Here is a 13,101-nt window from a genome sequence, read left to right as displayed (position 1 = left end):
TGGTATCGTTCCTGGGCCAGGGTGTTAGAGGGGACTCTGCGTGCTGGGGGCGTTTGGCTCCCCAAAATGCCGTCGGGGGCAAGCACCGGTGCTGGGTGTGAGCGCTGGGGCTGTGCCAAGGGGGAGGGCAGAAAATCCCCTCGGTGCCGCTGTCCTTCACCAGAGCTGGCTTCCAGGGCCAGCCGCTTCAATAACTCCTGGCCTCTGCGGGGATCCTGGCAGGAGTGGGGGGGGAGCTGCATTTTTCCTGCAAATGGAAGCTTTGGGCCTTTCTGGGCCTGCCTGGCAGGGAGGGTGTTGCTAGGAGACGGGGCCGGCAGCCGCCATTTGCCGCGGGGGTGAGGGAGATGGCGGTGGGTGAGGGGGATGGGGATGGGGGTCGGGGCCGAGCTCCTCATGGAGAGTGTATCCCAGTCCCGGCCCAGCAGCCGGGCAGGGGCGGGTTAAGCTCCAGGCCGGGCGTCGTGGTTGCCCTTCGCTTGCCAAGGTTTAAATTTAGTCCCCGCATGCACCCGGGCATCGGGTTGCTGGAGGCTGGCAGCGCCACCACGCACCTGCTGCCGCCGCTTCCTTCACAAAGCCCCAAAAAGCCGCAGCTGACCCCGGCGGGGGCGGCCGGACCAGGCCAGGCACAAGGAGATCCGCACACCCCCCGAAAGAGGCGACCGACACCGTCCTCCTCCGCTCGGTGCCCGGTTTGACTTTGCGCCTTGCCATCCCTCCTGGCCGCTCGCTCCTCGCTTGGGGGATGCTGGGGGTGGCACTGCTTGGGGACAGGCTTTGTGTCCCCCCACCTGGGGACGCAGCATCCCCATGGGGACGGAGCCACACCGCAGGGCCTCAGCCACCCGGCACGGCCCCGGCGGGGTCTGCGGGTCCCCAGTGGGCTCACGGTTGCAGTGGCTCCGTCCCTACCGCAGACCCCTAAGCCGGGGGTGGCCGTGGCATTTGCACGCCGCCCGACGCTTGGCATCGCCTCCCCCGTGCTGGCGCCCGCTGCACGCATGTGATTGAGGAGCTGGGCGCCGCGGTGAGCAGAGCAGAAGGTCGAGCCTGCTCCCAACCCGACGGCAGCGCCAAGGCAGTCCCCACCATGATCCCCCGCGGCAAGAGGGACGCCGGCCGCCCTGCCGAGCTGCCTGGCCCCGAAGGCATCGCCGAAGGACGTCGGTCCGCCTGGGAGGAGGACGGCCGCCTGTCCGTCCTGCCCCGCGACGACCTCCCCAAGAGCATGTCCGACTCCTCCGTCTCCTCCTACCACTCGGCGCTGTGCTCGGAGACGACAGACACCTTCAAGGACTGCCTGGAGTTCCTGGAAGAGGAGGACGCGGGCCGCCACACCGCCACACCACCTCAGGGTCCCCCCGTGGGCCCCCCGCCGCACGGCCCCGTCCCCAGCCCGCGGCTGGAGCGCGGCCGGCAGGCTCAGCTGTCCGTCACCGCTAAGAATAGCTCGGCGCCAGGCCGCGGGGGCAGGATGGGTCCCCTCCGCGGGGACCGGCCGCCCGCCGCTGCCTTTGGGGACCGGCCGGGCGCGGCGGCACCGGGGACGATGCTCGGCGAGGGGCGGCGGGCCAGGCGGAGCGGCGGGGCCAGCGATTCGGACGAGGCCGACGGCGAGGTGCGGGCGCTGACGGCCAGGTCGTTCCGAAGCCTCTCGGGCCTTCCCGGCACCCGGCTGGACATGTGCAGCTCCCACACCTCCTCCAGCCTCTCCAACTCGCTGTCAGAGGACGGCGGTGGAGGGCGGCGGTGGGCAGCCTGCGGGGAGCCCCGGGGTGCCGAGCTGGCTGGGCTGACGGGGAAGGAGCTGTTTGAGTGCGTGGATGTGGAGCTGGAGAGCAGCGACGCCAAGAAAGGGCACAGCAAGAAGAGGACCGTCCCCAAGCGGCAGATCCAGCTCAAGAGGAAGGAGAGGAAGGAGCCGGGGTTCTTCCCCTGGGGGGATGCCTCAGCCCCCCAGCCGCTGCCCCCCACCAGAAAGGAGCCCCCAGGCAAGGGCAGAGCCGTCGGTGAGGACTTCAGGTTCAACTACAAGCAGTTCATGAAGACGGCCTCCCTGGACGATGCCTCCAGCAAGACCCGGATGGCCTCCAGCCTGGTGAAAAATGTCCTCGCCAAGAAGATGCAGTACGAGCAGTGGATTAATAAGATGGAGCAGAAATCGCTGAGGGGCAGCTCGACCTCCTCAGGGCCGTCCTCAGTCGGCACCGACCTGCTCGGCGATGGCCTGGAGGGCAAGTCCAGCTCACTCTCCAAGTCCGACTGCAGCATCTCCGCCGAGGACATGCGGTGTCCTCGGGGCTGCGAGAGGCTGGGGGCTGCCAGCACCACCCGGCCGGCCAAGGGGGTCGTGCTGAGCGAGGCGACAAGGGAGAATGTCTGCAAGCTGAAGACGACCTTCAACGAGCTCAACGAGAGGATGAAGTACCAGGAGGTGATGCAGTGCCAGCGCCTGCCCGCCGAGGAGCACACGACAGAGAGGACCCGCTACCGGCGAGCGCGCGCCCTGTTTGAAGGCTATGCTGGGGACAGGAAGCCACTGGACATCACCCCAAAATTTGAGAAAGTGCAGAAGCCATGGCCCAGCTTGAAGCAGCGAGCCATCCGCCCCAGCAGGCCCGAAGTAGTCCCGTTTGAGCCCAAGAGCTTGGCGTTTCCTGATGTGCCACCCCGGGGCGTCTTCACGTCCCGTGCGCAGGAGGTAAAGCTGGTGCCGCAGAGCCGGTGGGAGGAGAAGCCACCGCCAGCACCCCGAGAGCCACCGAGCCCCAGCACCCCCGCGGCCGCCCCAGCTGAGCCGGGGAACAAAGGCAAGGTGCAAATCCCGCAGCCGCGGGACGTGCGCAAGCTGCTGAAGAGCAGCTACAGCCTCTGCTTCGGCACCACCCGCGGCCCCCCGGCCCCTGTCCCCGTCGGGGAAAGCACCGGGGAGCCCACGCCGGCATCCCCGCTCGTCATCCACTGCACCTCTGTCTGCCGCCGTGAGCCGGCGCCGAGCCTCGTGCCGCCGGCGGACAGGGACGTGGGGACAGCTGGTGGCCGAGAGACGGAGGCGGCACATGCTGAGGGGACGGCGACGGTCACCGGCAGTCGCCCTGCGCGGGGCTCGCCCGTGCACATCACAAAAGTCCAGTCCACGCGGAGAGAGGTGGCTGCCGCCGAGGGTCCCCAGCTCAGCCCTGCTGCGTCCCCTGCGTGTCGCCAGCGGAGCGAGATCAGGGTGCCGCCGCGTGCAGGGAGCGGGGGGGACGCGCACGTAGAGTCCCACCTGCACGTCCTGGTCGGCCCACGGCCCCCGCCGGTGTCCGGGGAGGGCTCTGGGGCTCGGAGCAGCGCGGTGCTGCGGACGGAGAAGACCCTCGTCCTCCCACCGCCACCGAGCCCCACCGAGGGAGAGGAGGAACGCGGTCGTGGCGTCGCTGCAGGGGATGGTGCCGCAGGGGACCAGCACCGTGGTGGCAAGGACAGCCCAGGGGATGGCCAGGACGCCCGTGCCGTGAAACCAGCGGTGAGAAGTGCGGTAAAGCCACCCGCCAGCGAGCCGGGCAGCTGGCTGGCCTCGGCGGGGAGCCGTGGAGCTGCAGAGGGCACCGGCCCCGCTGTCCCAATTCGAGCGAGGGAGGCTGGCAGTGGTCCCTCTGTCCCCACCGCACCACTGCCCACCAGGCCACCGGACCGGAGGGAGAGCTGGGAGCACGTAACGAAGTGGCCGGGAGCCAGCGAGCCGCACCTTAACGCCACCCCAGTGGAGAACACCAACTACTTGACAATTCCCATGAAAGCCCCCAAATCCTCCCCAGTGCCAAAGCTGCCCTCGCTTCCCAACCCGGCCACTGCATCCTTTGGGGCTCCCTTAGCTCCCCATCCAGCCAGTGTGGCCTTTGGGACCCCTTCTGTCCCCAGTTTACCCACTGCATCATTTGGGACCCCCTCAGTCCCTAATCCACCTACTGCATCATTTGGGACCCCTTCAGTCCCTAATCCAGCCACTGCATCGTTTGGGACCCCCTCGGTCCCTAATCCACCCACTGCCTCATTTGGGACCCCTTCAGTCCCTAATCCACCCACTGCCTCGTTTGGGACCACCTCAGTCCCAAATCCAGCCACCACATCCTTTGGGACCGCTGCAGTCCCCCATTTGGCCAGCACATCCTTTGGGACTCCTTTGGTCCCCAATGCAACCAACTCACCTTTTGGCTTCCCGTCAGCCTCCAGCATGTCCTTTGGCACCCCCTCGGTCCCCAACCTGACCAACACATCTTTTGGGACACCTTTGATCCCCTACCCCGTGAGCGCATCCTTTATGACCCCCTTGGTCCCCAATCCAGCCACTGCATCCTTTGGGACCGCTTCAGTCCCAAGGCTGGCCAACTCAACCTTCGGGACCCCCTTGGCCCCCAACCTACCCAGCGCACCCTTTGCGACCCCCTCCATCCCCAAACCAGCCAGCTCATCCTTCGGGACCCCCTCTGCCACCAACCCAGTCCCTGCTTCCCTTGGGTCCCCGTCAGTCCCCAGCCTGGCCAGCGCCCCACTGGGGACCGGTGTGTCCGCCCTGCCCGCTGGGGAATCCCCGTGGAGCAAACCCTTCCCCGAGCCCCCCCGGCCCCGGCCCCCCGAGCCTGTGGCCGCTGCGGTGCCGCAGCCCCCGGCCCAGCCCCAGCCTCGCCTGGAGGACGCTCCCCGGAGGACCGAGGGCTCCTCGCCAAGCAACAAGAGCGCGCCGAGCCCCACGCGGCCCTTCAGTCAACGCAAGATGCTCGTCGATCCCGACAGCGGCAAATGCTACTACATGGAGCCGCCGCGGCAGCCCCAGCTGAAGATGCTCTACGACCCCGAGACGGGGCAGTACGTGGAGGTGCTCATCCCACCGGTGCCCGTGGCGTCGCACGCGGGGCTCTACCAAGCTCCCTTCAACCCCTTGCTCTACAGCCTGCCCTACGTGCCCTACAGCAGCTTCCCGGGGCTGCCGGCACCCGCGCCGCCCGCCGCCCCCTCCCCAGCGCACCCCGACCTGCAGGGCCAGCTGCCGGCTGCCGAAAACCCCGGGGGCTTCCCCGGGACCTTCAGCCCCGATCCCAAGGGCGAGGGGCCGCCCGCTGCATCGGGGCCCGACTGCGGGTACCTGGAGAGCCTGTACTACATCCCCACGGGGATGCGGGCCAGCCCCGGCCCCAGCCAGCCCCCCACCCGTGCCAGCCCTGCCGGCCCCGAGCAGGGGCCGCTGCCCCCGCTGTGAAAAAAAAGCTCCTAAAACGGATGGGGGGGGGAAGATGGTGTTTTAGCAGCACCTGGCATCCCTGGGGGGGGTCTGAGGTTATTCAAGGGAGCACGGCCACGGCTGGCAAAGGGACCAGGTGCATGGCCCCTGCCTCCCCCCATCCCCCTGGTCCCATCCCGAGGGCCGTGCGGTGGGGCGATGGGCAGAGGCACCCCGGCTATGGCACGGACTCCTTAGAACAGCAATAAAAGTGCTGAGCCAGCATTAACCCTGCATGCCCATGTCTGTGTCGTCTGTAAAGGGGGTGCGGGGGGCCTACATGTTCCATTTTGGGGGCATTTTGAGCAGAGGGGCAGGGGCTGTGGATCCCACGGTCCTGGAGCAGCAGCAGGGATGAATTTCCATGTCCAGGGGTAAGACCCCAAATCCTCAGCCCTGGAGAGTTCAGCCTGCCCTGGGAAGGATTTGGGGGAGACGAGGACCGGTGCAGTCATCGCAGGACTGAATTAAACCAAAAAACAAAAAAAAGGAGGGGGCAGATGGTGGGGGTAACCCATGCAGAGCTCCCCTCGGCAGCCCTGGGGATGGACAGACAGCTGGCAGCACGGCCGGGCGGGTGGCGCGGGGCACGTCGGCCGGATGCAGGTGCACCGGGCGCGCACCAGCACCCCGGGGTTTATAACGCCTGCGCCTCCACCACTGCACTTTCGGCACCGCTCGCCACCCCTGCAGGCAGGATGCGCCCCGTGCTGGCGGCGTGCATGGCCCTGAGCCTGGTGTTGGGGCCAGGGTCCGGGGATGGGTGCGAGGACCCCCCGTCCCCATCCTTCTCCCACTCCATCCCCGCGCCCCAGCTGAGCGCCGAGGAGCTGCACTCGCCCCACATGCCCCAGTCCCTGCGCTGCGACGCCTGCTACGCCATCACCTTCCAGGTGGGCACCCCGAAACCCCGCTGGGGCAGCCATGCCCGGCACCTCGCTGCACGCTTTTGGCTGCTGAGGAGGGAGGGGAAAGGGGGAGAAACGTGGGAGCGGGGGGTCACACGGGGGGCTGCCATCACCGGCCGCTTTCTGCCCCATCTCTGCCCCAGCTGGAGGAGCAGCTGAGCAAGGCGGAGGCGAAGCTGGGCAGGAAGGCGCTGCGTGAATCCGACTACGTGGAGGTGCTGGAGAGGAGCTGCTCGCAGAGCTGGGAGCTGTGAGTAGCGTCCAGCCCCCTCCGAGTGCCACAGGGTGCTCCTGCACCCCGGGACCACCCACCACAGCGGGTACAGACCCCCCAACCCCACGTGTGTCCCCCACAGCTACGGCGTGCAGGAGCTGAACGGGGAGAAGCGGCTGACGGGGCCGGGACTGCAGAGCCAGCAGCCCCTGAGCGTGGCGATGACGGGGGGCCCGTGGCCCAGCAGGTGAGGGGCACGGGGCCGGCGGGGGGGTGACAAGCACCACACCACACCCTGACACTGTCTGCTCCTTGCAGGCTGGCCAAGATGTGCCACAGCTTCGTGGGCGAGCAGGGCGAGGAGCAGCTCTACGGGGCGCACCGACGAGGCCCCTCGGCGCTGCGGGAGCTGCTGTGCCACGGCGAGAAGGGGCCCTGCGCCCCCCCAGCAGGGGGCAAAGCGGGGCGCCCGGCCCCCCCCAAGGCGCTGCAGAACGAGCTGTAGCCCCCGGAACAGCCCCGGGGCCTTGGGGTGCCGCCACCGCGCCCACGGGAGCAGTTAATGCTTAATGCCCCAGCGACCTTTGGAGCCGACTTCGTACCCACAGCGCCAGGACACGTGCGACGGGGACGCCGAGGGAGGTGGCCACCACCCCGCTGTCACCGGCCACCACCAGGCTGGGGACGCCGCGCCGCCGCTCGTCCCTGTCCCCATCCCAGCGCCGCGCCCGCGGGGACATCGCCGGTGGCACCCGGTGCCCCGTGCCGCCGACCCGGCCGTTACTCTGTAACCCACCCGCTCTAATGTTTTACCAAATCGGTGCTAACGGCGGTGCCAGCCCTAATTAAAGCAGTTAATCGCTCATCCCCTGCTGCCGCTGTGCTCCTCAGTTTCACAACCCGCGGACTAAAGTCCTCCTCGTCGCCATAAAAGACACCGCGCGGTGACATCCCTGCGCCGCCCAGGATGGGGACCCACTCGGGAGACCTGCCCCAGCCCCAGCCCCAGGTGATCGCGGCTCTGTCCCTGTCCCCCTTCGCCCTGTCCCCATCGCCGGGGGCACCGCGGGGGGCAGGAGGCAGGGGGGAGGTGGCACCCCAAATAGCAGCCCCCTTGGGGTGGTGAGCTAGATGCAGGTGGCAAAGGATTTGGGGGGGGAGGTTGAGGGAGGTCGGTGAAGCCCAGGACCAGGGGGACACACCGGGGACAAGGTGGGATGCTGCAGCAGGGACTCGCCACCTTCCATGCACCCGTGGGATGCTGCAGGCCCCCCCGGCACGGTGGGGACCCCAGAAGGGTTTGTGTGCTTTGTGTGCTTGGGACGCCCCCGCTGCAACGCCAGCTCTCGGAGCAGGGGGCCCGCAGCCCTGCCAGGGGTGTCCGGGCGATGTCCCTGCGTCCCCAGTGTCCCCAGGAGGCCACTGCCCCGTTCCCATGGCTCGCCCGGCAGGACGCTGACCCGCCTGCTGCCTCTCCCTGCCCGCCAGGACGCCAGCCCGGCCCTCGCCCGCGTCCCCGCCGGCCCCCCGCATCCCCACGGGACGGGCAGGGTGAGCACCGAGCCCCCACGGCTCTGTCCCTGTCCCCAAGGGCTCCCACAGGGCTGGTGGTGGGGACAGCGCTGCCCCTTCAGCTGTGCCCGCCCTGCGCCAGGGCCCCGCGGTGGATGCCGTCCCCCCCCCGGCCCGGCAGCAGTTCGACATGCTCTACAAGATCGAGGACGTGCCCCCCTGGTACCTCTGCATCCTGCTGGGCTTCCAGGTACGGTGCCGGCCCCAAACGTCCCCCAAAGGCACCCCCGGCCCCTGCTGAGTGCGTGTCCCCCCCCCCTCCCCGCCATGTCCCCAGCATTACCTGACCTGCTTCAGCGGCACCATCGCCGTCCCCTTCCTGCTGGCCGAGAGCCTGTGCGTGGGCAAGGACCAGCTCACCGTCAGCTACCTCATCGGCACCATCTTCACCTGCGTCGGCATCACCACCCTCATCCAGACCACCGTGGGCATCAGGTAGGGGACGGCCCCGCCGCCGCCGCCGGGCCCCCGTCCCCGTGCCGCTGGGTGCAGGCGTCCCCTCTGGTCCCCAGGCTGCCCCTGTTCCAGGCGAGCGCTCTGGCCTTCCTCGTCCCCGCCAAGTCCATCCTGGCGCTGGAGAAGTGGCGCTGCCCGCCTGAAGGTAGGGCCGGGTGGTGCTGCCGGGGGGGGGGACACCGGCTCCTGGGGGTCCCCAGGGGCTCACCTCACCCCTCCTCCATCCCCAGAGCAGATCTACGGCAACTGGACGCTGCCGCTCAACACCTCCCACATCTGGCAGCCCCGCATGCGAGAGGTACGGCCCGGACCCCCCCCCAGTGCCCACCCCGGAGCCCCCAGGACCCCCCCTTCACGTGTCGCCGTCCCCCTGCAGATCCAGGGGGCCATCGTGGTGTCCAGCCTGGTGGAGGTGGTGATCGGGCTGCTGGGGCTCCCCGGGGCGCTGCTCAGCTACATCGGGCCGCTGACCGTCACCCCCACCGTCGCCCTCATCGGCCTCTCCGTCTTCCAGGCCGCCGGCGAGCGGGCCGGCTCGCACTGGGGCATCGCGGCGCTGTAGGGCCACGGGCACAGGGAACGGGGGCAGGTTTTTAGGGCCCTCGTGCCACCTCGCGTGGGTGGCACTGGTGGTGCGCCGGTGGCCCTCAGGGAGCGCTGCTCTCCCCAGGTCCATCGTCCTCATCGTCCTCTTCGCCCAGTACCTGAGGAACGTCACCATCCGCCTGCCCGGCTACCGCTGGGGACGGGGCTTTGTCCTGCTGCGCGTGCAGATCTTCAAGATGTTCCCAGTAGGGGCACGAGATGGGGCTGGGGGGGCTTTTGGGGAGCGATGCCGGGGGTGTCCCCATCCCCGTGCGACGCCCGGCCGCTGCCCGCAGATCATCCTGGCCATCATGGTGGTGTGGCTGCTCTGCTACCTGCTGACGCGCACCGGCGTCTTCCCCAGCAGCCCCGAGGAGTACGGCTACAAGGCCAGGACGGACGCGCGCGGGGAGATCCTCTCGGTGGCACCCTGGTTCCGTGTCCCCTACCCCTGTGAGTGCCAGCACACGCGGGTGCCCCGCGGCCGCACCCTGGGCAGGGGGCAGGGAGCATGGCCGGGGAGCACCAGGGGTCCCCCCCAGGAGTGGTGCCGGGTCCCCAGAGCGGTGCCGTGTCCCCTCGGCAGGTCAGTGGGGGCTGCCCACGGTGACCTCGGCGGCCGTGCTGGGCATGTTCAGCGCCACGCTGGCCGGCATCATCGAGTCCATCGGGGATTACTACTCCTGTGCGCGGCTGGCGGGGGCGCCCGCTCCCCCGGTGCACGCCATCAACAGGTACAGCCAGCGCCATGGGGACGGGGACGGGGACAGGGACACTGCTCTGCGCCCCAGCAGCTGCCTTCTGCCTGCGCCTGGCTCCCTTGGTCGCTTTGTGCCCTGGTTCCCCGCTGGTACCGGGCCTCCTCCTCCTCGTTCCGGCACCTCCGGGTACGTCCCCACCACCACCCCAAGGGATGTCCCTTCCCGTTCGTCCCCCAGGGGCATTTTCACCGAGGGCATCTCCTGCATCATCGCGGGGCTGCTGGGAACCGGCAACGGCTCCACGTCCTCCAGCCCCAACATCGGGGTGCTGGGCATCACCAAGGTACTGCCCGCACCCCGCGTGGGTCCCCAGCTGGGCGCGGGGACAGCCGCGGCCACGCGCTGCCCCTGTCCCCGGGCAGGTGGGGAGCAGGAGGGTGATCCAGTACGGCGCTGGGATCATGATCGTCCTGGGGACCATCGGCAAGTTCACGGCGCTGTTCGCATCACTGCCAGACCCCATCCTGGGCGGGATGTTCTGCACGCTGTTCGGTAACCGCACCGCCCGAAGCGCCACTAAACTGGTGTCGGGACATTTCCCCGGGGATCTGGGCGCTGCGTGCGCCAGCCCAGCTTTGACCGAGGATCCCGAGGGATGCGAAGCCACGGATGAGATCTGAGCTGTGCCAAAGGCGGCAGCTGGGTCGGAGCGAGCTGTGCCAGGCCCAGCAGCGCGCCCCGAAGGCAGACGCGGCCACGTCTCTGCTTGCAGGCATGATCACGGCCGTCGGCCTCTCCAACCTGCAGTTCGTTGACATGAATTCCTCCCGCAACCTCTTCGTGCTGGGCTTCTCCATGTTTTTCGGGCTGACGCTGCCCAACTACCTGGATTCCAACCCCAAGGCCATTAACACAGGTACCGTCCCTGGCTAAAAGCCTTTTTCTTGGTTTGCCACCAGCACATTCCTGGGTGAGGGTGCTCAGGGTGAGCAGGGCAAATCTCTCGTTCCGTGCGTCCTCACGTCAGACCCTGCTCTGCTCACCAACCCACAGCGTTAAGTGCATTTATAGGGAAAAAATATAACTTAAATGGGACAACAGCTGCAAGGTAGGATTTACATAGTTAATCTGAAAACTCAGTGAACCTCAGAGCGGCAGAGGAGAGCTTGCAGTGGGCAGTGACACCTCAAGGCACCACTTGATCAGCCTGGGTCACCCCGTGCCAGGTGTCCCCTCCGCTCCCCGCTGTGCCCGCTCAGCCCCTGCCCTCCCGCAGGCGTCGCCGAGCTGGACCAGATCCTGACGGTGCTGCTGACGACCGAGATGTTTGTGGGGGGCTCCCTCGCCTTCATCCTGGACAACACCATCCCGGGTAATTAAAGCAGGCCAGGCTGGGAGCCGGGGGGCTCAGTGTGGGCGTGCCGGGGTGCACGGCGGCTGTGGCTGCCCGCAGGGACGCGCGAGGAGCGGGGACTGGTGCAGTGGAAGGCGGGCGCCCACGCCGACAGCACGTCCTCGGCCAGCCTGAGGAGCTACGACTTCCCCTTCGGGATGGGCGCGGTGCGGCGGTGCCGCTGGCTGCGCCACGTGCCCATCTGCCCGCTCTTCACCGGCTTCAGCTGGCGGCCGGGCAAAAGCCACGCGGCGGCGGCGGCCGAGGGCACGCAGGAGGGCGCCGACGGCCTCGTCGTCTGCACCAAGGTGTGAGCGGCACCCGGCGCCTCGGCCCCGCTGCTGGAGGGCACGGGGCGGGGAAGAGCCGAGCCGAGAGCCCGGGGTCGCACCCGGCAGCATCGCTGGGGGGCTGCCAGCACCCCCCGCCGAGGCTTCTTTCCCCGAACGCGGGGCTGGGGGAATTTGGTTGCGTTTTGGGGATGGCGCTGGCTTGGCTTTAGCTGAATCTAGCGTGCAGAGCCCATCCTGGGGGCTCCCCAGGCGCCGGCCTCAGCACCAGCAGCCCCCGTGTGCTCGCCCCAGCTCAGCCTCCCACTGGCTTGGGGTGTCCCAAGCTTTGCTGAAGCCCGTCAGCTCCGACCAGGGGCACTGGGACCGGCCAGGGCCAAGGATTTTCACACCACGCCCTTGGCTGCAGCAGGGCTGCAGTGGGTGCAGCTGGCTCTGTGCTGGGTACAGCGATCAGACCGCTCTGTTTTAAGATTCTGCATTAAAAAAACATCCAAACCCACCTGCCCCAGAGGTGTTTTTGTTGTTTCCTGCACCGTTCCCTCGTCCCTTCTGCATTTTCAAGGCTTCAGAGGGAACCATCCCGCAGGGTGCCAGAGGACAGCCTCCCACTGACGGCCCAGCCCAGCTTCTGGGCTCAGGTTGGGATTTAGCCCCAAAACCCAAAGGTGAAGGCAGTGCTGGGCTACCCAGACACGGATACGGACCCAGGTGGGAGCTGAGCACCGTGACAGCTGCTCCCTCCCTCCCTCCCTCTCACCCCATGCAGAGCATGAAGAGCAAAGGAAAATTCACAGGTGAAAGTAAGGGCAGCTTAATAAGTGAGTAAGTGTAAGTGAAGAAGGAAAGGAGGTAGGAAAAAAAAAAAAAAAAAGAAGAAGAAAAAACAAACAAACACTAAGTCCCAAGTGATGCAAGTGCAATGAGTCGCCGCCTCCCATGGGCTCGGAGCAATGGGAGAACCTCCCCGTCCCGTCCCGTCCCAGTTCTCAGGCTGAGGGCGATGCTACGTGGCGTGCTGTATCCCTCGGCCAGCTGTGCTGCCTGAGTCCCCTGCCAGCGTCTTGCCCACAAGAGGTGTGGGTGTGGGCTGAGCAAGGAGAAGGGGAAGCCTTGAGGCTGCGTGCCAGCCTTGTCTGGGTCACAAACCTGACTCAGCACTCCAGGGACTGCCATGGAGTTAACGCCACCCCAGCCAGACACAGCACAGCAAACAATTCGGACCCAGCGACTCCTAAAAGGCAGCAGCCAGCCCCCTGCTCCGGTTTCAGTCCAGGGCTGATGCTGAGAGCAAGGAATCGCCCCAAACACCTCATTAGATGAGCTCCTGGCTGAGAGCAGCCCCGTGGCACCCTCCCCTCTCCTACCCGCCGCCTCCAGGATCCCTGCAGACACCAGCAGTAAGCTCGGCTCTTTAACAAACCTTTCTGGATTGTGCAGTTGCCTGGGATGAAAACAAAGCACAAAAACAAACCGCAGCAAGCCTGGCTGTTTCTCACCACGCCAGCTCCCAGCTGAAGCATTCAGCTGCCCCTCACCCCGAGCCGACTGCACAGGGGCTGAGAAGTCCCAGAGGAAGCTCAGGGACAAGGGCAGGGAAAGCAAACGCCGCCAGCTCTGCAGGGCTCCTCGGGTGGGACCCCAGCTTTGGCCAAAATCAGCTGTAGTACGGCAGGATGCTACCTCCTGACCCTCTGCGTGTAGGTGCTCGAGTTTAAG

At 67.4% G+C, this 13,101-nt stretch overlaps 3 protein-coding genes across 4 annotated transcripts; all 3 read left to right on the top strand.

The window, feature by feature from the left end:
• Window positions 1-1,093: 1,093 nt before the first annotated feature.
• Window positions 1,094-5,366, top strand: PROB1 (proline rich basic protein 1; the record flags this gene model as incomplete). Its single annotated transcript, XM_082771259.1, has 1 exon — window positions 1,094-5,366. The coding sequence occupies one exon, from the start codon at window positions 1,094-1,096 to the stop codon at window positions 5,240-5,242; it is 4,149 nt and encodes a 1,382-aa protein (XP_082627385.1). The 3' UTR covers window positions 5,243-5,366.
• A 557-nt stretch (window positions 5,367-5,923) lies between these two features.
• Window positions 5,924-7,249, top strand: MZB1 (marginal zone B and B1 cell specific protein). Its single transcript, XM_082771985.1, has 4 exons — window positions 5,924-6,156; window positions 6,315-6,421; window positions 6,528-6,632; window positions 6,704-7,249. Exons 1-4 carry the CDS (start codon window positions 5,962-5,964, stop codon window positions 6,888-6,890), a joined length of 594 nt encoding a protein of 197 aa, XP_082628111.1. The 5' UTR covers window positions 5,924-5,961; the 3' UTR covers window positions 6,891-7,249.
• A 3-nt stretch (window positions 7,250-7,252) lies between these two features.
• SLC23A1 (solute carrier family 23 member 1) lies at window positions 7,253-11,878 on the top strand. Of its 2 annotated transcripts, XM_082771983.1 has the most exons (15): window positions 7,253-7,394; window positions 7,874-7,936; window positions 8,040-8,147; window positions 8,235-8,392; window positions 8,470-8,558; window positions 8,644-8,711; window positions 8,790-8,971; window positions 9,084-9,204; window positions 9,295-9,451; window positions 9,585-9,732; window positions 9,937-10,042; window positions 10,122-10,251; window positions 10,472-10,615; window positions 10,976-11,071; window positions 11,153-11,878. In XM_082771983.1, exons 1-15 carry the CDS (start codon window positions 7,353-7,355, stop codon window positions 11,404-11,406), a joined length of 1,866 nt encoding a protein of 621 aa, XP_082628109.1. In that variant the 5' UTR covers window positions 7,253-7,352; the 3' UTR covers window positions 11,407-11,878. The 2 variants fall into 2 exon arrangements, with proteins under 2 accessions (XP_082628109.1, XP_082628110.1); XM_082771984.1 differs by lacking the exons at window positions 8,790-8,971; window positions 9,084-9,204.
• The last annotated feature ends 1,223 nt before the right edge of the window (window positions 11,879-13,101 follow it).

The sequence above is a fragment of the Aythya marila genome (assembly GCF_965140915.1).
Source record: "Aythya marila genome assembly, chromosome: 14".
Classification (NCBI taxonomy): domain Eukaryota; kingdom Metazoa; phylum Chordata; class Aves; order Anseriformes; family Anatidae; genus Aythya; species Aythya marila.
This window is presented reverse-complemented; position numbering and strand designations above follow the sequence as displayed.